This window comes from Phaseolus vulgaris, chromosome 2 (genome assembly GCF_051622355.1).
Source record: "Phaseolus vulgaris cultivar YP4 chromosome 2, ASM5162235v1, whole genome shotgun sequence".
In the NCBI taxonomy this organism is placed as follows: domain Eukaryota; kingdom Viridiplantae; phylum Streptophyta; class Magnoliopsida; order Fabales; family Fabaceae; genus Phaseolus; species Phaseolus vulgaris.
This window is the reverse complement of record NC_143499.1, coordinates 2729793-2755666: the sequence shown is the minus strand read 5'-3', so window position 1 is coordinate 2755666 and position 25874 is coordinate 2729793. Positions and strand designations below refer to the sequence as shown.

Genomic DNA, 25874 nt, shown 5'->3' with positions numbered 1-25874 from the left:
AGTTTATCAATAATATGAATTAAGTTCAAACTTTATTCAAGCGTTCAGGTCATAAAAGGTATTCGATCTATTACAAAATAAAATGATTATAGTTTAAATTTTTAAGAACTTTTAAAATTGATTGATATTTATTGTTTTTAATTGGGAGACAAATAAATAACATCAATAGTTATATTCATATCAAATCATACCTTTATATTTAGATGACAAATTACAAGGAATCTATTTCTATGAATAAGTTACTTAGCAATGAAAAGGAGAAGCGAATAGGTTGAACGCTAAAATATTTACAATCCCGAAACTGCTAAAGAAATTAAGAACCATGTCATAAAAATGGAGAAAATACCAATTGCCAATTCAGACAGCCTTAACCACAGACTCTTTGTTTTGCTGAACTTCTTTTGGGGGTTTCTTTTCTTGGTGATGGTGGAAGGGTGACGAAGGGAGAAAAGGAGTGAGGAATTGCCAAATTATTTCAAACATCAGGCACTAGATTGAAATATTGGAAAATAAAGCAAGAGAAAAGGGAACAATTGTACACTAAGCTGCAAAAACATGCCTACTCTTCCAGAGGGGGGATAGAGAAAGATTGTACATGGCATTCAATCCAAATCACTTGAATCCTGTCAAATTACCAGAGACAGCTGGTAAATTATAGATAGCTGCTTACAAGTTGCCTGCCTCAGTTGATTGATTTTTCCTCATTTGTTGGAAGAGATCAAATCAAAACTAATAGAATACTTCAGGGTTGGGCCGTTCCAGATTGGAATATTTTATGTTGAGCATATCATTTGTCTGCCAAATTGACAATCTGAAAATATTGTTGCAACAACGCACAGATTCTGGTTCTAATAAAGGCGCCCCCTACACTTCAAGGATTCGCAAAGACAAGGAGATCCTTCTGTAAGCACAAGCTCGTACTGATAGTCATATGTTAGCTCTTCACCCAAAGCAATCTGTCAACAAGAAAAAAGCAAAATGTAATCCATGGCATACAAGGAAGCTACTAAAATTCTGTCCATTGTTCACAACATAACATGCAGAACTGAATGTTCTTCACAAACAAGGGACGAAACTTGGCATTGTTGTGCGATGTTCATTATATCCATGCATACCATTATCTACCCATCAACCAGGATATAGAAAGCAAATTTCTTAAAACATTTGCCAATAAGCCGGCCTTTTTTTCTTTTCATCAGCAGAGCAGGGTAACATTTTAACAGAGATGTGACCATCGATATCTATGATACAGTCTCTTCACATATAATGTTTCTTATGACATACCAAATCAAGAAAAGAATTTGCAAGTAGAAATTTTCAAAGCATCATATACATTGGATTCTTTTAAAGTAAAATAGTCCTACAGAGGAGAGTGCTTACATCTCGATTTGCATAAAAACCGATATGTGCACGTTCAGAATCCATGCTCTCTACAAGAACTTGATGATTGACAAGATTTGGGGTGCAACTACAACAACAAAAAATTGTAAGAGGAAACCAACAAAACGTACATGTAGAATGTAAAAGACAGAATGCGGTATAGTTGCTCATCACAAAAGTTTAGGCTTTTGTGGAATTAAACAAAATCATGGTTTATAAAAAAAAATAATAGTTAAGTTTTTATCACATTACTGCATTTAATTGTTGCCAGGAAAATAACGTGGGTACAAATACACCATGTTAATATTCGCTAGCCAAAAAAAACACCAGTCTCCCTACAATGCATCTAATTTGTAAGGAGCAGAAATACAGTCATCATGATATTGACGACAACGTGACTGTCCAGGACATTTTTAACAGCTCATAAAGAGCATAATAAATAATAGCAAGTAGCATAGATTCGTGTATGGTGAAATAAGCAACATGCCTCGCCAAAAATTAAATATCTGTTAAGTAATTCAAGTTAGATTGAAGAAAAGGAAGGAACTCATAAAATTTTACCAACTGCCATTTTAAATCTACTAGTATAGCAAAATAATCCGTTAATGAACCAGGTTGCTACCAAGCCATGTCAAACAGTATGTTAGTAGCAAAATGCTCACCTATGATTGACAAATCTTGAAACATTTCCAAATTTAGTAGCATCTACTACATACGGAGCCTGTCCTTCAACCAATCTGCTCATATCATTAACACGAGCGTCAATGTTGTAGAAATAACTGCAATGCTCTGTGCCATATCTGAAATTGATATAGTCCGAGTCAGTATAAAGTGTGGAAACATCAACTAATTCAAAAGAGAATACATCTTGAAAAAATGTAAACCTTCTACGCCTATCATGTGCCTCTTTCACATCTAAAACTTCTCCAATGTATTCACACACAAATGTGCCACGTAGAATAGCTTCACCAGCCCTTACTGCCCATCCCTACAAATCATAGCATAAAAGTCAATGTAGCAAGCCTTGTGATTTGTGAAGTGTTTAGGGTTAATAAAAAAGAGTAACCTTTTTCTCTGTTTTAAAGACTTCCAATTTGACTCGTACTCCATTCTGCAATACTCTATTCGGACAGGATTTATTGCATCTGCACATGTGATTACACTCATAGACAAGATAACCTTCCTGCAGTTGTTTAAGGACAATCCCCATAATGCAACAAAAATCAAAATTTGTTAATAAATAATAGAAATAGAAAAGAAATAAAAAGCTGAAATTTTCTGTATATGGCCCTGATCTATGAAGGGAACTTAAGGTAAAATCACATAATAACGATATTTAAAAATTTCTAAAAAATAAGGCAAGATCCTACGTCATGTTATTGCTAACAGAGGTAAGTCAACACATTCAAAGCAGCCATAATACTATTAGAAAACAGAACCATTCAAGTAAGAAGTATAAAATTATTCAATATTTTAGCAAGTACTAGACATATCACCACTAAAAAGCATAACAGATGCAAAATTAATTCTTAGTTCAGATTTTGTATACAACAGTTTAATAAATGAAAATAACTTACCTCCAGGATTATTCGACCATTCTCATCATATGGGAACCTGCCACGCATTGGTTTCCCAAATATGTCTTTTGCATCATCATAGTCATTGCCAAAAAGGTACACATGATCACAAGTTTCAGGACAGCAGGTACTGTATGAACAGGCACATCCCAGTTGCAGACTCTGCCAATAATTAGACAGGCTAAAGAATATTAAAAATCAATTAAAAGGAACGAGGTAATGTACAAAATCTTTATTTCTTAAATTCTAAAAGAAAAAAGAGAAAAGGCATCATTGTGTAGAAATCAAACATTGCTTGTGTGCCTAAGAAGTACTGACAGTCTAGATCCTAGATAGATTTTACAAGTAACAGAATTTTACAAAAAACTGAGTAGAATATGATCTATTTTAGATTCATTATCCTTCTTGGTTAGAATTTGATCAAAGAACAAATTAAGTCTCAGTGAACTACCTCTGAATCAAGAATGAGGGATTGATCAAGCATTGGCTTTGTAACATAGGTAAAGCTCTCCCAAGGCCTAGAAGGGTTTATATTTTGTCCGTTACAGCCATTGATATGAAGAGAATGCGCAAGTTCTTGATCTACTACACAAATCACTGGAACTGATTCCTTCCCAAAGCTAATGTCATCACACAAGACCACAGCCTTTTGAAGTGAACCTAACTTTAAAGTTCGTGAATTGATGATGCAGTGAAATTCATCCACCTCCCACTCATCACTTGTAGGATCAGATAAATTCAGAGCTTTGGGGATTACAGAACTATTAGGAAGAGAATCTAAAGGAGATAGAGAAGCTTGAGCCTTTAATACATTACAACCTCTGGGACAAATAAAACCCTCCTGAGGCCAACTTACCAAAATATTATGCTCACTGCAAAGTTTTGCTGCCTTCAAATAGAGCTTTTCAGGAAGAATTCCATATTTCTCCTCCAGTGATGCCACCAGACTAACTTTGCAGCAAGCAGAGCGAGCAATTGATAAAATATCAAGATTGTTTGGCCGAGGTTTCGTCTTCTGAATCTCGGAAAACAAAATCTTTGAAACAGCTGAGCATTGATGTTCTTCCAATCTACCAATGTTTGTTGCTTCAGTAACATGAGGTTGTATGGTTATTCCTCCTGTGCCATGTGAAATTGTTTCCTGAATGCTTCGCTTTAAATTAGCATTAGCCTTATTTCTAAGCCTGTATGATGCTGCTGCTAAACTTTTTTTAAATCTGGGGCGGCTAAGTCTGCCAGATTTTAATCTGTACGCATAATATTGAACTCCTCTCTTTGCAGGGCGACTGCTTGCCAGATTAGGCCCCATATGAGCAGCTTGGTGATGTCGTCCTAGGTCAGGTAGTAAATCAAATTTCAATCCACAAAACCTGCAAACAAATTTCCGAAAACCACCTGTATTCTCAGAATTATTCTCCAAAGGGGCTGAATTACCCGGATCATGTTTTACTGGAGAATCTTCACCAGTAGATAAAGTTTGCGGCTCAGGAGCTTTTGATGGTTTAAAATCAACAGGGTGAACTGATAAAACATGCTGCCATAATTGTTCTGCATTTCCAAAATGACTCCCACAAGGAATGCACTGGAGAAGCATGCATTGTTCAACAAATTGCACATGGTGTCTCTCCTGAACATGTGTTTCCAACAGTTTCTTGTTAGTAAATGAATCCAGACAAATAGCACATGCATAGCCTCTAAACAGCCACTGTGCCTCCTTTTTATGACTGTCCATCCAATGGTTACCAAGTTCTTGGTCATCAGGAAATTCTGCAGAGCATAGCTTACACTTAATGGCATTTTCCTTATCATAGTCATCATTGTTTGTGGATGGCAAGAGTGGTGGTTCTTCCATCACAGAGAATATATCCATGTCATCATTGAATCCCCATATTGACTTCATTCTGGCCTTTTCATTATGAACTAACTTTTTAAAAAACTCTCCTACACTAGAATCTTTAGAGGCTTCAGTCAAAGCCCACTGAAATTGGACATCCTTAGGAACAGGGTTTCTTAATGACAAAATGCTTTTAAGAAGCCTGTAAAAAAGTTCACATGCTTTATGCAGATGTACCTTTTGCTCCCATGAGTTGCAGTCCCTCAAAAGTTCCGTGAACACTTCTTTTGATACTATTCTACTCTTACCATTTCTTGCACGCTTAAGCCAACTAGGGAGGTGACTTTCGCAGTACAAGCAATACCGTTTAGGACCTTCCCTACAAGGATTCATCTTATCATAGGGAGGGGAACCCATACAGTGCAGGGACTCCATTACATTATGATCATGCTCAGAATCCATGGGCTTCTCATTAAAGTTGTTTTCTCCATGTACGGAATCACCACCAATGGATGACACTGTATCCATTTGCAGTGGACTTTCAACATTTACTAATACCAAGTCTCTGGAAAGAATGCCCTCAGAACCAGTATAATTTTCTTCATGTTTCCTCTTTAGTGTATTCTGCGGTATATTTGAGATCTGCTCTGTCTCAGCATGTGGCCGGTGTTTCTTACAGAATAGAGAGCCAGGTAGGGCACGATGCTTACATCTAGTACCCAGAACAGTAGTGCCTTCACACATAGGAGTATCAAGTGTAACAGGCTTTTCAGATTTTGTTGAGCTGCCCAAAAACCGGGAGGATAAATGTACACAACAGTACACATCACCATCATTTGCCCATCTCACACACTGTCTTCCCTTTGCTTCAATATAAGCTATACATTGTCGATTCTTACTACCAGATTCTACAGATTTTACAACGGTCATTTCCTTTGTAGGTGTTGATTCCATTTCTTTGGTATGCAAAAAATGGGGATCAGTACTCTCAACTACAATTTCATTCCATTTATCGACCAAATGACCAGGTAAATCACTTGCCATAGACACCTCCCTGACACCTTCCTGTTTGCAAGACTCAGCTGCTAATGTGCTCAATGTGCCCTGATTCTTAAAGAAGCCAGGGTCAGCCTGAAGAGCAATAGTTTGGGCCTTGATTTCCACTTGTGAAGCATGTGTATCTGCTCGACGAACTTCAAGTTTGGCCCTTTTTCTACAAACCTGAAGGTTTGCTCGGTACAAATCATCAGAACTCTGTTGCTGTATGTCTTTGCTGATCGATAAGGAAGGTGGTGCCAAAAACCATTTCACTACATCATGCTTCCAGGTTTTCCATTCAGAACTTAATGTTGATTGCACTGGTGCATCAGAGAGAGTATTGATCCCATTCCACAAAATAGAATCAAACAATTCCTGAAAAAGAATACGGACTAAAATCAACCAAACATATTGGGCAAAAAAGGTTTGACAACTGTCTAAACAGGGCACGGGCACTAATTATTGCTTGTGATCGAAATTTAACAAGTCATTTCAGCCTAAGCACCTTAAAATAAGCACAATATTAGCCAAATCGTCTATATTGGCGAAGTACAGTATTTCAGGAAAGGATTCACAAACTGAAATTTCCAGATGGCAGGGGATAGACTCAGTCAACCTAAGAGGAAACTCAATATACAGATTTCATTTTTCACTGAAACTAACAGACAAACCATCTAGACTACATATTTTTATCGAAGAAGAATCACAATAAGCTTTATATTCTAGATACTTTAAGGGTACTCCAAGTGATAGGGCTCACGAAAGATAGGAAAGGAAAAAACAAAACTACATGGATCTATTTTTACGGTAGTTATATTACAGCTATATTTTCATTACTGACAGGGTATATAAGTAAACAGTATTATGGTTCCAAAAAATAAGGAACCTGAAACAGAATTAAATATTTTTAAAACTGAAGAAATGCAATTAAAATCATTAAAAGAATGCTAACAGAATCAATTAATTATTCTATTTCTTTCTAAAACTGTGACTGATGAAGCAACACTCTCTTTTTACCTGTTAAGGGAACCTCCCTTTGTTTCTTAGGCTATGTTTGCATGTCTCTCTCTGCTAAGTGCTGACAAAGCATTTTATGGAAAATTTCACAGCTTATTAATACAGACTAAAATCAGTATAATCTCTTTTGGATTGGATTTATTTTGATAAGCTAGAATAGAAAGTGAAACTAACGGAAACAGCTGAAAATAGCTCAACCAGTACCTATGATGAAGAGGTAATCCTAAGTGGTTCTTACCTGTACTAGGCACACATATGTTACCGGGGACTTAATGAATCCATACAAGAACATAGACAATATCCAATCACTTGGTCAGTACATATCAGATATCACTAAATTACAAGTCACTCTTTGAACTACACCAGGTTCTTTTGCTAATTATTTGGTTTGCTACGACTAAATGAAACAAGCTGCTACTTCACTCCCTTCAAATCCTATGCCTTCTTTACATATTTTTGCTAACATGATACTACCACTATTTCATGATATCTGTCATTCAAGGTTTATACATATTGAGAAAGTTATTAAATAATCCCAACTGGAGGAAAATATATCTGTATCTGACAAAATTAACCTCTATTGAAATACTCAACATAACATTATCACTTCATTAATGTTTACTCTCATTCCTGCTAGTAGAGATAACAAGACGGTAGGATAAAGTTGGAAAAAATATTTATTATTTTTCGGCTTCTATTCAAAGAGATAAAATGGCAGATAATTTAAAGGGGCAAAAGTATGTTTTATGGAGTTCTGTTGAAACCAAAAGAACAGAACATTATTAAAATTGTATTTGTCATGATCTAATCACTTTTTTTAAAGGGCATCAGTCTATTGGGTTCGTTGGGCCAAAGACTTTATTTGTTACATGCTAGAAGCTAGATAGTAGGTGGGACATACAAGACAACCAATCATGGTGGTTAACACGACCACATCCCATTAACTCAAAAGTAGCAAGAGATCCAAATTCCACTATTATCACTTTGGTTCAGGACAGCCGCAAAAGGAGGCTAAAATACTACTAAAGTTAAGAGGTCAACAACATTGTAGATCTATTTCTGCTAACTCCATTGATTATATGGGTTATAGACTGGTCAATCAGCAAAGCTTGAATGTCATTTTATCCGATGCACTTAATGAAAGAAAGGAAGCAAGATAAAATGTGAGCAAAAAGTCCTGAGACATCCTTTAGCTACTCAGAAATTATATGCATTGCAGTATTCTATTCTTTCTTTACTCGTCTCATCTTTTATGAGCAAAAGTATGCTAGTTGCAATAGTGATCATGCAGTACGAACATAATCCATTTTTCTGGATTCTAATATATGAATTGGTAGTCAGAATCACAAGGTACCTCCTTCAGTAGCTCCACTGAATCAGCACTATTTGCACTCTGACATCTTTCAGTCCAAGAGGGATAAGAATGTCGTAACCAGTCAACATTTATATGGTGCTGTAGTATGCTCTGTAAGAAACAATAATGAGTTCAACTTCATCAGTCACACAAAGAAAATAATAGACAAAAATTCATGGAAGCAATCATTGTTGCCTTTATATTAAGAAAATAGTAACATTAGGACTTACAAAACTTTATAGCAATAATATAGCCCAACTGACATAAATTGCAGAGACTATCCAAACCATACTGTAGTTATTAGCATTCAACTTCAAAAATATTGGTATTTCAGCCATCAGTCAAATCTAATATTGATTTATTTGATAAAATTATCAATTACAGGTAAAATATGCTAAGCCAAGTACACAAAATGAAATCTTAAAAGGGAAAAAGAAAAATGGATAATGTACTTTATTGAGGAGATACCAGGTCAAGCTCTCCCTCTCTCTACCTATTTATCTACTGACCTATCTATCTATCTATATGTGTGTGTATATATATAGAGAGAGAGAGTAAGAAAAGGCACATATCTAATATAAGAACATCGGAAAAAAATGAATTGTTACTTATTTAGTGATGATATAATGAAATACATGATATACCATGCAAAGTATAAATTAATTCATGACTGGTTGTACAACAAGAAACTAAGGTACTCCTACACACATGAGCATGTCATAGAAAGGAGAGGGAGAGAAATGGTCTCGTATCCTCTAACATGCCATAAAAAGAACCAATACTATCCAAGAAAAATGATCAGAAGCTTGCAGAAACAATACGAAATAAGAGAATGAGAGACCTATAAACCATGTACAAAAGATTATTAACAAATACAGAATTAATAAAGCACTTACCAATGCCCAAACTTCACATGCCAAAGATAAGCAAAAGAATGATTAATGCTTACTTCTCACTATTTCAATGTCCAACATATATCCAAATCTTAACCATTAAATCATCTTTCAATGCATTGCAACCCTATCAATTAATGTTCAACACATTCTTTGTGCATAAAGTTCAAGATTAAAATATAACAAATTTTCGCATTTAATGGACTTAAAATATGTAATAATGGGCAAACTTATTGCAACCAATAAAAGCATATCATCACTTCATCATGCTAGTTGAAACCTCACTCAATTTTTTGTTTATTCTGACACTCAGTGTATAAACCAGGCAGAGAAAGATAGCTAGAGGGAGTTCAAACTTTACGACAAAACAAATTTTAGCAATTTAAGTTTCCTAGTAATTATACTAATCCTTACAGTTTTAGCAAAACAATAGAAAACAGTATTGATTGCTAAATCATGTCAACATCTACACATAACTATACTCAACAACTGTAATACATTAATAAAACAAGTATTGAGCAGTCATAAAGTTCAAGCTCTAAAAGAAACTCCCTACTCCAAAAACTATCATCGAGAATTGGAATTTACATTATGCAACTTTAGAAGCATTCTTCCAAAATCAGAATAACCATTACAACGAGAAGCCTCCATGGCAAACTCCTTCCAGACCTTCATATCACGAGCAGTTTCTGTCAAAGCCTGTATGTATTGAAAAAACCTCCAGTTAAAATGTGAATGAATATATATATATATATATATATATATATATATATATATATATATATCATATATAAGAGAGAGAAAAAGAGAGACTGCAAGAAATGAAGCGGAAAAAAGGAAATAGTGTCACCATCATCGCATACATTAAAAGGAAACTGATCGACCATGTTCAGCATGCCAACAACTAGCTTACGCATTATAAACCGCCGTGCAACAGTCAAGTCTTTTACCATTTTCAGCCCCACCTGATGAGTCTTATATGCAATGGGATGGGGAAACTCATTAATTGATCTAACAAGTAGCATGTCAGCCCAAGAATAAATCCTTGTGTGTGGAAAGAATATAACAAAATATTTCTTTCTTTCATGTGTTGGTTTTGCTTTCAACGTTGATAACGGCCAGTCAGCCCTTGCACACCGGATACCAGCCTGCCACTTCCCCCTCCACTAAAAATGATGGAGAAGTTACAAAGAAAAGAAATCAACAAGGCTTGCATTTTTTCATTTTCCATCTTTTAACAGTGTAAATCTTACAATTTTCTTAAATGAAACATGCCTAAGGAGGTTTCCAACAGAAACATAATGTGACCGAAGATCTCATGATCAGGCATTCAAGATCAATTAGAGTAGTGAATTAATAATAGTTTCTTAATAAATAGAAAGAATTGTATCAGTCATCAGGAAAAGAATTATGCTTACCTTGACCCACAATGCCACTGATCCATCCCCCTCAAGCCACTTGGGTTCAGAACATGACAAGTCTCCTTCCCGACTGTTGTTTGGTGATTCACTTTCAATTGTATCAACAACAGAGATAGAGTTGTCTGATGTCAAGCAAGGTTCATTTATAATGTCTTCTTCAAAATCATGTAAACCACAATAGTCATTTTGATCATCCACTTGACAGTCACAACATGAAGCTCCAATGCATTGACAATCTGAATTAGTTGACAAACCACATTGTCGTTCTATCTGAGGCCCTTGCATTTTATGTGATGATTCATTCAGTTGAGCAGCAGCTGCCAGTTTGACTTGCTCACTATTTTCAGCACAATTAGGTTCTTCCTGATATACAAAAGCAGTTCCTGAACTCTGCTGATTGCAATCAGATTCCCCAGCATATTGAACACCAGAACAAGGAAGCACTTCCATGAGACTATTTCTAGAGTAGAGTTTGGTATATGATATTTTGCATGATATGCCTGATGACTCTGTATCTCACCACTCTGTTAAAGTGAATGAGATTCAGTGAAAAAGTCAGACAATGAAGTTTTAGCCATGGTAATTTACAAAAAAAAAAGTTCAAAATAAGAGGAATAAATTATATGGAAACTTTGTGGCACAAGCAGGTCAAATTTTATTTTTTTTAAAAAAGCAAAAGGTAGCTCAATTCACAAAGCTCTCTCCACTTCGTTATCTAAGATCGATAGAAGTACATAACCTTATCCCACACCACACAGACAGAAAATGTTACTACTTTCTATAACTAGAATCTTCTTCTGACAAGACAGTAACCTTAGTTGCACCAAGGAGCGCCGTCAAACTTAAAAGATATTACAGAAAATTTATGTGTTCATTCAGACAATATATTGTAGAATTCATAAAAACACCATATATGTCCTTTTGACACGAAGAAAACAAAACTAAAACTCATCTGGATTAGTCTAAAATTTCAAGAAACAGAAAGTAGTTAATAAAATAAAAGTTTATGAAGATCCATTTTAGGAGTTTCAATGATTTCTAAATACAAATAAAGAGATATAAACATGATAGAACCAAAAAAAGAATTAACATATCAAGTTTCCCTCTTAAATTTTGATATTAATAAATTGGAAGCATAGAAGAATTGAATCTGTATCAGTACAACCATTTCAAGGAAAATGTTGATTGCAGACTAGAATATTAATGCTTATTTATCAGACTCACAATTATTAATCTAACCTACTGACAGGTATATGTCTGGAATCTGGAAGTTAATTTCTGTTTGAGGTCTATTCAGTCGAGCATAAATAAAAATGCCTTATTTCCTATCGAAGTTCAAACAACCTTGCTATAATATAATAGAATCAGGGAGACAGAAACCATGATTACCTTGCCAATATCCATTTAGTTTTCATAAGAATTAGAATTTTTTGTAGTAGCACCCTTCCTTTAAATTCAACAAGATTTATATTAAATCCGTAATTATTAGTTTCACCTATTGACATATTTCTAGAGGTTAATATTAAAATGTCATATACCTCCATGATAACCTTGCTACTCCATTGTAGTCCATACTAGTAGAATCAAGGACCATAATGACCTTGCCAATAATGCAAATTTAAAACTATATTAATCTTCAATTATTAGATTAATCTAATGCCAAGTGTTTCTACATGTTAGTTTCACTTGCTGATGTCTATTCAGGAATAAATAAATAATTCAGCCTTGCTTTTCTATCAGAGTTCAGATAACATTGCTACCTCGTACTAAAATCAGGGGCCATCCCAAAAGATTCTTAGGTTGAAGGAGAATCAAATTTTTGCAGTCCTAATAGTGCATTAGGGGATTGAATGTCTAGTGCTCATGTATGCGGATGTGTGTGTATTCATCACTATCTATAATTCTAGAGAAGAGTAGCATGATTATTTGAACTTCGAAAGAAAATTAAGGCAATTCATTGTGTTCCTGAATAACCATTAACATCAGAGCATAACCTCTAGACAAATCAGTCAGTAGATGAAGTAAATAACTGTGCATCTAATATAATTGTAAACTATTCTCAGACACTGGACTGAGAGTTAAACTCTAGAGGGAAAAAACATCTCATAGTCATAATATTTTTAATTGTTAATAATTAATTTTTAAAAACTTCATTGATGTTAAAAATATGTAGCACAAACACTTTAAAGTTGAGCTTAATAAATGCATCCCAATTTCGTCATTCAAATATTCAATTAAATATCATTCAAGATTATTTAAATTTCTTGAAGGAGTTTCATGTAACTAGTAGTGCGTACATAAAAAATTGATTAGTTCATCAATTACAATACTTGTTTATGGATTCTTTTTATGACTGCATAAGGCAATGACATTAACGAGTTCAAATCAGTTAAACAGAACATATGCAGGATGGTTCAAAAATAAGTTTTATCACCGTCCAAAAATTTAAATGCAACGAATTATAATAAGAATAACAGCATAAACTCTGTATAAATAACATAATATGGTCCACTATCCTCCCGGACTCTCGGGGTGTAGGGGTTGGCAACTCGACTTTCTGAATTGGCTTATCCAACCCCTGCTTCATTCTGTTCAATGTAAACTACAGGGAGAATCCACAATTTCTTGATTAAGACCCCCAATGACAAAAGTCGTCTAATAAATAACAGGCTTTAATAAGCTAAACATCTTTTAAAAAATAAGTATCATTTATGAATGAATTTTGAGAAGACAATGAATGAATTTTGAAAAGACAAATAGTTCACGCCTAACTCCTTAGCGAATTATTTTTTATGGAAATTTGAATTAATACCCGCACTGCAGAAATACTATGTGATTCCGAGTTATTGTGTTGAGTTCAGGTAGATTCGTACTTTATTAGCATTAGAGAAATTAATTCTTCCTTAATGGAATTTCAGGGCTGATCGAAATAATTAGTCTTGAAGCCCAAAATTAATTGGAGCAAAGTAAGATTCCCCAAAACAAATCCAAGCTATGATCAAAACAGAGTTATGTCTGGCATCATTTTTATCTGACAACGTTAGTTCATATCTCCAAGCTCAACCCTTAAACCCACACCCCAAATTTAATTTAATTTTCAAATTTTATTCAACATGTTAGGGTAGGAATGAAATGATCACAGGTGTAAATAGCAGCAGCAAAAAAAATTGTGCAAACAAAGCTTTTAAAGTTCTCAGGTTTAACAGGCACAAAACCCGATTAAGGTCAGGATCTTTATGAAATCACATTCGCCACCAAAACCCTTAATGACGAAGACCCAACAGTGAAATTGGCCTAAATCCCGGCATTATTATTGTGGGCAGGCTAGTAACACGATGATAAACCCTAATCAAAATCCATAGTCTATACTCTATTAAGATGATGAGCATGTAATGTAAGTGCATGCCTGAAGAACGAAAAAGATGTGCAGAATCGTAAAAGAAAAACCGGACATGAATCAATTATACCCCCGACTAAATAGAGGTGCTGCTTAAAACGTTGAACGAAAAGGGGTAAGATCTTGCCTCCTGCCATTACTAGTACGTCTTTTTCTGTTACCTATAGAGAAATTTTTATAATTTTTTTGGCTATATAATATATAACGTACACAAAATATATGCATATAAGGGATGATGAGCTAGGTCAGACACCATAACCAAATTGACTGCAAAATATGTGACATTGAAAAGAATATAAATAACATTGGCTAAGCGAAAATTGAGAAAATAAAAATGAAGGTAGGAAAAGGGGTAGTGGTAATGTACCTTAAAAATAAGAGTGGGGGAAGTTTACGCACGAAGGTCAGGGTCAGTATTTTGCTGGGTCTATTAGAGAGGTGGTGGTGGGTGGATGAGTGGGTGAAAATGGTTTTCGTTTTTTTATGTGAAAAAATGTTGTGCCTCTTTTTCCCTAATTCCTAATCGATGCTTCCCACACTCACTGGGTCTACTTCTTAGTCATTCATAGATAGATTCATAATTATATATTTCTATATACCAAGTGCGGCTCTAGGTTTTAGACATTCGAAGAAAGAGGGGATGGGGTCAGCTCCCGTGCCCAAATTAAATCACACCCCAAACAATTTTTAAAAATCCTTTTTTTCAAAAAAACACGCTAAAAGATTGGATTTTTTTTAGGTTCAAATCAAATCAAATGGCAGAATAGGGAAGAAATTGGTAAATAGTAGAAAAAGGACATTTGAGAGAGAGGTGTGTGGTGGGGTTACAAGGAATGGGGTCCTATAGGAATTGGAATAGGAATAAGAATTGGAATAGGAATAGGGATAGGGGCTGGGTTTTATGAGCGTTTCTGCATCCAACGCTTACGCGAGTGTGTAACGCGAGTCTCTTCAGCTTCGTGCCCCAAATTTATTTTCCAAAGATCTAAACAAACTTATACCTTTATCATTTATGTACGAATTTAGGAACTAATAAATTTATTTTTTAATTTCCATATCTATCATTTTATACTATAAAGGTTCAAATAATAATAATAATAATAATAATAATAATAATAATAATAATAAAATAAAAAGATTTGAACGCAAAAGGGTAAGGTTGGCATGGTGGGTATCGAGATGCGAACAGTAATTGCCTGAGTTTTCGGTTAAAGAGAAAGGTCACGCCAAAACAATGCAAAAAAGTATAAAAAAAATGTACTTTGACTTTGTCTGTTACTGTGGCCATCGCAACCCAAACGATGTCGTATCCTATGTCTGCCGTTACATTTATTTTGATTAGTTGAGAACGTGGACTCATGATGTGGACCACTTCCGCATCATTTTTGTATACATTAATATATTTACAAATATATATATAAGTAAATTATACTTAAACATAAATAATAATATTAATAATATATTTATAGCACTATGTACATCATTAATTCCTTATTTTAAATTACTGTTTTTCTATGAAACATTTAAAGTAACAAATTAAATACATATTAAAATGTGATTTTAACATTGTTTGAAGTTTTTATAATTAATTTGGTCTGTTCATATTTCACTTTTATTTCTGCTTATAATATAGTGAGTTAGAATATATTTACTACTGCTCACAATAAATTTAAATTTTATGGAATTTACTGTATATTTTATGCATCGAGATCAGTTTTATATTGAATACATTATATAATGAATTAAAAATTCGTTTATCAATCTTGTATGTAATGTTGTAAAAGATAATAAATATAAAATTTAAATTTTATTACTAAAAATCATTTTTTATTTTAGAGAAAAAAATATTGGGATTAATCTAGAGTAATGGGAGATAAGTTTTTACACATAAAAGATAAATAGTATATATACAGTAATTATGTAAATACTTTCATATAACGAGTTTGTTATATTTTACTACATTTATTTTTAAAATTCGTATTAACACTTATCAGCATTGTACAAAATTAATACTCACGATGCATTGTATACACGTTATACAAACTTCACACACACATATATAATAACATTAAATATTAATTTAAACAATTATCATTCAAATTTTCAAATTAAAAAAAACACTTTTTAAAGAAACTAAAGCGAATTAATAATAAACTAGGTAGAAAGGAAAATTAATATATTTTAAAAATATATAAATTTGTTAAATGTTCGTAAATAATTTCGTCTATTTTTTTACTTGCTATGCTTTTATTATTTGTATCTGATGCACTAAGCTGACTTTTATTTGCTGTAAGCCAGTAAAAAGAGGATATATGCTATGCAATTTGTATGATATTTTATTTATTTATTAAATAAATCAAATTCCATTATTATAAGTAAAAAAGAGGGATATTTTTCAATATAACAGAAGATAAAAAAAGAGAGAGATTCATTAGTTTTTCTTACCTCAAATGTGCTTGGCAGAATTTATCTCTTGACGAAGATGAAAATCAACATACCAGTAAATTCTTAAGATGATAAAACCCTAATTATAGTAATAGCAAATGGTCAAACTTAGATTTTAACTTGAATTTTCTTTTCATTGATAACCATTGCATGCAAAAGAAGGAGAAGAAGAAGAAGAAGAAGAAAAAAAAAAGGCAGAAAAAGAACTTACCAAAACTAAAATTCTCCAGTTTGATGTTGGATTCTGTTTCTGCTAACTAAAGGCTTAAATATTTTATTCATGAAAATGTGAGTAATGTGAGGTAGTGAGAAAAGAGAAGAGAAAAGAAAAGAGAAAAGAAAAGAAAAGAAAAAGAGTGAGAAAAAAGATGAATAATGAAAGGAGAAAGGTTATTGTCTGGCGGCTTTGCAAATGAGAGAAGATATATTGTGGCTTTTTAAAGGCCCATATGTTTTACTTGGGCTTCTTTTAAAACCCAAAACCTAATTTAACTTTAATTCATTTTTGAGAGATCAATACTTCTAAATAAGTTCTAAACATATAAATTTAATTTAATTATATACATTCTACCATGTTTCAAATGCATTTTTTTTTATATTACGTACCATATTATCATATTTTTTAAATGTCCATTCAATCTCAATTTGACTAATCAAAATCCAAAACTGTATTCAAAAGACTACAATTATTCAATTATATAAGTAATTTCAAAACAAAAACTACGAGTCTTAAAGCCATCAAATCATAGTCAACCAAATACAGAAAAAAAAAAGTTGAGACAATTACTTCTTCTACCATATTATAAAAATATATTTAAATAAAAAAATTCTGGATTCCAAAATTCTTATTTGGAAAACGTCTCCAAATTAATTTTTTGTGATTTTTTTAAATGTATTTTTTTATTTCAAAACTGTTTTTTTAGGATGGAATTTTGATTTTTCAATTCTATTTTGAAATATTTCCATAACACGCAAATTTATTTTTCTGTAATAATTTTTTTTATTCCAAAAGGAAAGAGAATTTTATAAAATTAAATTAAATTGGATGGAGGTTCAATTCATCATTTGCACAATGAATTAACCAGAAGTGAAAAGCACCACAAAATAATTCAAAAAAAAACGAGTGAAATAACTAAATACTCATAAAAGTTAAACTAATTGAGATAATACATTTTCGAAAAACATTAAAATTGACATAAAGAGTAAGGATGAAATAAGATAGAGAGATTTTATGATGGTTACTAATTATAAATTAGTAATTACATTGTAATATAAATTAGTAATTACATTGTTAATATATTTAGTTTGTTGTTAAACTTGAAATTGAAATGCTATCATTATGTTTTATTTTTCTCTAACAAACTCCGCGGTTTAAAAAGTTATTTTTCAATTTGAAAAACGACTTTTTTAAGGATTCAAAATATTTTAAAATTGGGAAGACAAAAGTCATTTTTAAATTAGATAAATAAATTAAATCATATTAAGGTGTGATAGTAAATTTCATGTAACAATTATTAATGTTACTTCTGTAACCAGAATCATTAGTTTCATTAACACAGTATTTAAGAATTGAAAAATATTTATAACTTTTATTTTAAAATAAATAATCTTTTAAAAATTTGAGAAACCAAGATTCATCATAAAATCTAAAAACTAAACAAATAATCAGGGCCTTACAAAAATTGATTTATTTCAGTTTATATTTTTGCTGTTAGGAAGCAAGGATGTTTTTCTTTTCCGGGAGTTAGTAAAAACAAATAACACGTCGCTGTAACCTTTTAAATAATTAAAAAATATTTAATTTTTTCTTAATAAATTAACTTTTATTATAATTTTTAAATCAGATCACATATTCGTTACAAGAAAAATAAGTAAAAATTATTTTTAAAAATTAAAATAATTAGTTATTATTTCATTGAATTAGAAATTATTTTATAAATTAAAAAAATATTATTATTTAAAATAATTTTTATTATTAATAAAAGTTTATAAAATAATTTTTAAATTAATATCTAACTATTTTTAGTTATTTACTATTTTATATTTTAAATTAATTTATTATATAAGATAGTTAAAACTTTAATAATTAATATAGATATTAATTTATAAATTATTTTTTATTAATAATAGAAAATATTTATATTTGAATAATCTTTTAATCTCTAAAATAATAGCTAATTTAGTCAAAATAATTAATTAATTTTGTCTTTAAACTTAATTGTTATTTAATAATTTTTTAAATGTATTAAATTGAGTAAAAGGTAAAAGATTTAATGTTCCTAAGTTCATATTATTTTCAAACAAGTATGGAGTTTGGATAAAAAGAATGTGATTGCTAGGTTTTTCTTTAGTAAAAATTGGGGAATCAAGTGTTTTAACCAGAATCATAAATTCTTAAGAAAAAAGTATTATTAATGAAGGAAATTATATTAAAAATAATTCTAACAAAAAATTTAAAATATAAAACCAATAAATATTTCATACTAATTTTATAACAAAAGTGGTGACATGTTTCAAGAAAAATATATTAATAGATAAGTGGGTGATTTGTAATGTATTGTGATGTTATTTAGTTTTAGTATTTGAATAGTTTATTTTTTAATTCTAAAATATAATTAAAAGTATAATAGAAATATATTATATGTATAAAAAGGAAAATTTTATTTATATATTGTGATAAATTCAATAGCTTATTACGTTTAAAGACTCTATTCACAACTAAATTATACGACAAACTTTAAACACATATGAAAAGTATTTTGGCAAATTAAATTTTTTATTTAATAGATTAAAAAGTATAAACATTTTAACCCCGTATGTGTATACGATCTTTTAAATACTTTTAAAAGTTTTTTGTATTTTCTTTCTGTTGATAAATATTACATTATAAATTTATAATAATTATAATTTTATTGAATTAATATATGACGTAAATTTATCATTCTTATTATATATAATTTTAATTTAAAATATGATAATCTTATAATTAATAATATTTAAAAAAAAATAGTTTTCACGAGTCTATTTAAACTTTTCTATACAATTACGATGTTTATTTGAGTTTACCTACAATTTAGTAATTTTTTTAATGAATTTATTTATTAAATTATAATAATAATAATAATTGAGTATATTATTTATTTAAAGGTTTTTTTATTGCGTAGGTAGATTTTTATTAAGAATAATTATTTGAAATTAAAAAAATAGTTATTTAAAGGATAAAATTGTAAAAAATTGTGTTTTTTTTTTCAAATACAAATTTCTCTAAACTTCTTAAAATTCAAAATTTCAATTTAAAATAAATAATTGTTAAATTTATTATATATTAATATTATAAAGGATAAAATTGAAAAATGAAGTGTCAACCAACAATTGAATTCATTTTATATATTGTTATAAATAACTATTAAAATAAAAAATATTATTAAATTATAAAATATTTTTATTAAAAGTAATTGTAAAAATAATTTTTTTAAAATTTTTTTTGTAATTATTTTTTTATTGTGTAGGTGGTTTTTTATTAGGAACAATTATTTGAATTTAAAAAATAATTATTGAAAGAGTAAAATGATAAGAAATTGGGTTTTTTTTTAATTCAAATTTTAATTTAAAATAAATAATTTTTATATTTATTATATTTTAATATTATAAAAGATAAAATATGAAAACTAAATGTATACATCAAATATGGAATCTCTTTGAGTATTGTTATAAATACTCAAGGATAAGAAGAGTCAATATTTTAAATTAGTGGTGGTATCAGATTTGGACAAGCTCTGAAATATCCATATAAAGACACTTAAAATATATATTTTTTTAACTCAATACAGGTAAATATTATTACAAATTTGTAAGAGTTAGTTTTAGTTTGATTTCTCTCATTTTTCTTCTTTTACAATAATAATGAATAATAATGCTCCTTCTACCCTGATATTAATAAATATTGAAGGAATTTTTAAAATTTTTTTTCATAGTCCATTAATTAAAGATTACTTTTATTACGTCGTTAACCTTGTAAATTTACGGATTAAGACAATATCATTTATGTCATTCACTGCTGGATCGGTCCAATGTAACTTTCTGTGAGGATTTTCGTAAGAGAATGTGAAGTAGGACATTACTTTCTGCACCTCCATAATTTAAAAAGACACTCCATATAATCTGAATATCCAATTTAACATTTGAAACTTGTATTCTAAAAAGTGTTTTCTGGAAAGAATATAAATTTCACTAGACAAATGCTTTTATTGTGAGACCGGTGTGTTTGAGTATGATAGCTTCTTATGCTTATCAACCATATACCATCAAATTGTAAAATAACGATAATTACAAAATTCTAGTAGATGTCGTAATTTTATTATATCAAATGTAACAAATAAGCATAAGCAATGTACTTTCATATGTGATGGACGATGCACTATTCGTACACTTTGTACAACCAACTTAGTCACGTGAGCACCAGGATATTTGTTCAACTCTGTTGTGACGTCATCGAACTTCATCCCAATGAGTTCAATTAAAAATGATTATGCTAATATGAAATCTAACACCACATACGACAAAACTACTCCCACAATGAGAGATACAACAATGCTAACACATCATCCAAATTGATGGTCATCTCACCAACAGTGAGGTGAAAATTAGTGTCGTGGTGTCACTTTTCCACAAGGGTTGAAATGAGACATTTATCATTAGTCTTATATCTAATGTTGCATAGTGACAACAATCTTGTGTTAAGCACCGTAACTTCAAGTTGGAGAGGGGGATCCCAAATTAACTTAACTTACATTTGTGGCAGACCAACTTCAATTTCCCTCGATCCTCATTCTCTCACAGTCTACAAGCCACATGGTCAACATAATTCAATAGCAAAGACATATCAATAGGACTCCAAACAAATCTCACTTTCTCATTGTGTTTTGCAATAACGGATGACAACACATCTACATCAATGACAATAACATTAATATATTTTAGATTGTGCATTTTGAAATATATATCCAAATCTAAAAGCACATTCTAGAATATATAATTCAAAATATATATACATTGTACATTCTCAAAAATATTTCTTATAAAAAAACACTTAAATATATAAATACATTATAAATTGCGCATTTCATAATCTATTTATGGATAAAAAATAGATGACTACAAATAAAAAAACAACATAAATACTCACCTCCTTAATGGGGTGTGGTGCAACATAGTTGTTTACAAAAGTGGGTAATGCAATTCCATCAAACCCCTCACACTAAAAAATAGAAAAAAAGAAGAGACAAGGAGTACGGTGGAATGTGAGGTCCAATGGTGAGAGGCATGAGAACTACTATGAAGTAAATCCAATAAATAATTTTTTAGAAATTATTTTAATACTCTCTTAATTATTTGTGCAGACTCTCCTCTTTGAAAAGGACACACATATCTTTTTATAAAAAGTAAATTACCAACAATTAATTTATTTTCTTAAAACTGCAAAGTTTTATATACCTCATGATAAAAAAATTTAAACTCTGTATTTCCTCTTGTTTTTCTGTTGTCACTGGTGATATTGTGTAATATGTTAGGACAAGTTGAATTTAGTCTTTATCTAAGTCAAAAGCTTGATTGGATGAATGCTAAACTTATTTTTCTATTTTTCATTTTCAACAAAACATTGCAAAACCTTCCGAAAAAAAAAAACCATGAAACACAATTATTATTTATGATTTGCTTGAGACCCACTCTTAATTAAATAATTGATTACACAGAGAAATTCCCTATTTACTATATTTTTCTCAAGTTCATACCAAAATATAGCGCAAAATGTTTAACATTTGTACTTTTTTATTATTGTTTTAGGCTAGCAAGAAATCGTGTTTATAAGAATTAATAAAGTGAATTCAGAAATATCTTACGCAAATTTAAAGCAAGTTTTGAAAATACTATTAAAAAATAAAATATTTATGTTACTTCTTATTTTAATAGTGAAAGCCGAGTGATATTTTACATGTTCATAAGAATAGAAGTTACTTTCCATAATAATTATAAGTATTTCATTCTATTCTTTTACGTTTAACAAATGTTAACCAAATAAATATTTACTAAAAGTAACATTCTTACGCACAATATTTTCGGAAATATGATTTATGAAAATAAAATATTTAGCTTGAACAAAATACTTCAAGATACAAGAAAAAAAAATGATGAAATGAAATGAAAAAAAATACTCCAAGACAAGGATAATTGTGTGTTGGAAAACTACTTTAAAAAATTATTTTAGCAAGCCCTGTACTCGAAAGGGTTAATATAGGATATTATAATAACATTTTTTTTGTATTTAAGAAGAATAATGTTTATTACATTTTTTTTTAAATTTTCACCCGATGAATATTTTAGAGTAAATTTTATCTTTGATGGTTTAAAATCAGGGCTAGTATTAGTGAAAACCCGTGTAATAATTGAGAAGATGGTTGAATGAGTTTTGCTTCTCCAATATTGAGTCTGGAAGAACAATTATGGTTGGGAATGAAATCAAGACCAATTAGGTTGGATTGATTAGACACCATGTTTAGTGGGTGAGCTTAATCATTGTACACTTGAAGCGCAGGTGAACATTGTTCCGTGGCTTTAAGTGGAAGATTGTTGGGTATGAAGTCAAGACCAATTGGGTTGGGCTGACTAGACACATGTTTAGTGAGTAAGTTTAATCATTGTGTTTCTCTTATAATATTCATTTAAAGAAATCATTGTACTTGTAATTGGTGTGCAACATGATAGAATGAAAATCTAATAATTGTCCGTGTGGATGTACGTTGCAATTGACGACCGAACCATGTTAAATCTTATGTCGTTTATTTTTCTGCAGTTGATTCGTGATTGTGTGTTGTTTCTGCGTGCGTTTTTTCCATCAATTATTTGTGGTAAAAACATGAAACATGGTGTATTTCTATGTTTTAGTGTTACACGTACCTAATAATGTTAAAGTGAAGAATGATGAGTGCAGAGGTTAAGAAATTCGCCATCATGCTTATAGGGAAGGTGCATGAATGCATGGTGTCAATGTGAGAACTACAGTTATGGGCGCAAATTTTGGAGAGAGTGTTGTGGAAATTCAGAAAAGTAAAGAGGAAAAGGAAAAAGGACATGAAGACAATGAGGTGCTTCCTGAATGATATATGTTAGAGGCTATCTTATTCTATCACCAAGATTAGACTAAAGATAAAGCCTGCAGAAACCACGATGATGTCAGTTCCTTTTTCTCAAAATCTCCCTTTTCTTCCAATTTCCTCTTCCTTCACATGTCATTTAATGCCCAAAATTTCATTTGCCTATACCAACTCCATGTTTTACACCACTTTCTTCATATTTTTATTCATAGAGTTAGTCAAGATTGGTTATAATATAAATGAAAATTATATTTTTTGGTTATGATCACAGATGTCTCATTGTAAATTGTGATCATATTAATTATGGACTTATGAGAAATATCAACATCTTTTTGTTTACCAAAAGGTTACTAAATATATGTGCTTGAGAGACTTAGGAACAAGTTCATATATGCATAGGAAAAACAACAGTTGAACTAAAGATGTTGATCAATGTTTGAACTCAGTAGTCTATAGTGGCCATATCTAGATTCTATTGCAAAATATTGATTATTGTTTTTGTTTTCTAGCAAGTTAGGGAGGGAGGGAGAATATGCCCTTTGATGGATATATATGATTGGCATGGACTAGTTTGTCCAAACCTATTTGGAAAGTTCATTTGTTGTGTCCCACAAACGGGATTCTACTACACCTCCCCATACCCATAACCAGAACCAAAACCAGTATGTGTGCATATTAGCCTCTTCTGGTTTTCCACAAACAGTTCTTCACTGTCCCTTTCACCCTTTTCTTTCCCACGTGTTTTAACTTATGGACACAACTATTGGTTGTAGGTTTTGTTTTTCCAATGGAGGCATGATGCTGCATTAGCAAAAAAATTATTCACATTTTGGAAACAACACCTGTGATTTGTTTTGGTCACTTCCTGGTCTCAATTGGGCAAGATATTTGTTTGAGAAGTCACTTTCATTCTTCTTTTTTCTTACAATTTTCTTCCTCCCATAGCAAGTTCAAGCGTGGAGTGTTATCACTTGCCAATAACTAATGACTAAATAAAAAATAATCACCAACATAATGACAATGATCGTTCCACTTATTAGTGTGACAGGTATGATAGTACAATAGGTGCTTCTGTAACAGGTTTTCTGTCACAAGTTCATGTGAACTAACTTTAAATTGCTTTTGAATGATCTGTGTTCAAAATTATTTTGGTTGTCATATGAAAACAAACAAACACTAGCTAATATAATATAGCTGGCAACAAAGACAAAAGATCTCAAATAACAAGTACCATAGACTGCATAGGCTTTTGAATTTACTCGCATATCAAAAACTTATAAGTTGTCTTGTTTGATCAGTTAAGCTAAAATAACCACCCTTCTTAAAATAAGTATTTGACTGTTCACACATAAAACACAGCTAAATCATTAGAAAATGTTTCCGTAAAACAACAATTTTACCATTTAAGCATGTTCACCTAATCTTATCTTGTGTTTATAAATGGTCTTGCAAGGAGAATCTCAGTTCCATAAAACTATGTGAACTTATATATATCCATGCTATAGGGATGCCATGTAGTTTGTACTTTTGTAATCCTGTTCCTCATTTAAAGAGGCTGTTGTATATGTTTTTCGATGATTACATGGATCAAGGGAGCATGTCTGTCAGATTAATTTGAAAATTTACCCATCATCATATACTAAGCTGCACATTTCTCTTGTTATATCAGTGTTTCCTGCCATTGAAAATCGTCCCTCTGACATAAGCCATATCGATAATAAGATAAAATAGAAGTTTCATTTGTTTATTTGTTGGGACGTGAAATGAAATTTCCACTCTGCAGTGAAACTTAAAATATATGATGCGTCCAAAGAAGAAACCCCGCACTTTGTGTTGTTCAGTTCATCAGTCTATAAGGAGAATAACTCCACAAGGCTTTTACCAAATTTGTCACTTTACTTTTTTGTATATAAAATGTTAAATTAAAGCTCTTTATATTAGTAATGCCACATACATAATCTCCTTCATCAGGAAAATAGATAACTTTGTTTGAGCAAAACTTTCGTACACTTGCCTATCAAAGAAGTTTACTGGTCTTTTTCTGTAGCTTTTCTTCGCTCTGCTTTCCACCAACCCACTATGCTAAAAAATATTAAGTTATGTTAGGATATAACTCTGTGCACTGAATATCACTGGGTGAATCCCTCTCCATTCCGTAATTTTCAACCTATAAAATACTTTCATTTTGAAAAGAATAGAATATCGTATGAACAACGTTCCTTCCTTTTTGTATCTTTCCTCAGCTTTCAGTTTCTTTTCAGTCTTTCTTTTTCTTTTCTTTCTTCCATTTGTCTAAACAAGTGTGCAACGAAAAAAAGAAACTCTTTTGCCAATAGGGGTGCATATGATTACGATAAGCAAGAACTG

At 31.1% G+C, this 25874-nt stretch overlaps 1 protein-coding gene across 2 annotated transcripts; it reads right to left on the bottom strand.

Annotated features, from left to right (window-relative positions):
• Positions 1-302: 302 nt before the first annotated feature.
• On the bottom strand, positions 303-14781 carry SUVR5 (histone-lysine N-methyltransferase SUVR5). Of its 2 annotated transcripts, none has more exons than XM_068611315.1 (12): positions 14279-14781; positions 10512-11038; positions 9957-10259; positions 9682-9792; positions 8201-8311; positions 3409-6204; positions 2958-3119; positions 2447-2563; positions 2265-2368; positions 2043-2180; positions 1381-1468; positions 303-956 (listed from the first exon to the last, which is right to left on the bottom strand). In XM_068611315.1, exons 2-12 carry the CDS (start codon positions 10962-10964, stop codon positions 849-851), a joined length of 4491 nt encoding a protein of 1496 aa, XP_068467416.1. In that variant the 5' UTR covers positions 10965-11038; positions 14279-14781; the 3' UTR covers positions 303-848. The 2 variants fall into 2 exon arrangements, with proteins under 2 accessions (XP_068467416.1, XP_068467417.1); XM_068611316.1 differs by lacking the exon at positions 14279-14781 and adding an exon at positions 13982-14178.
• Between the last annotated feature and the right edge of the window lie 11093 nt (positions 14782-25874).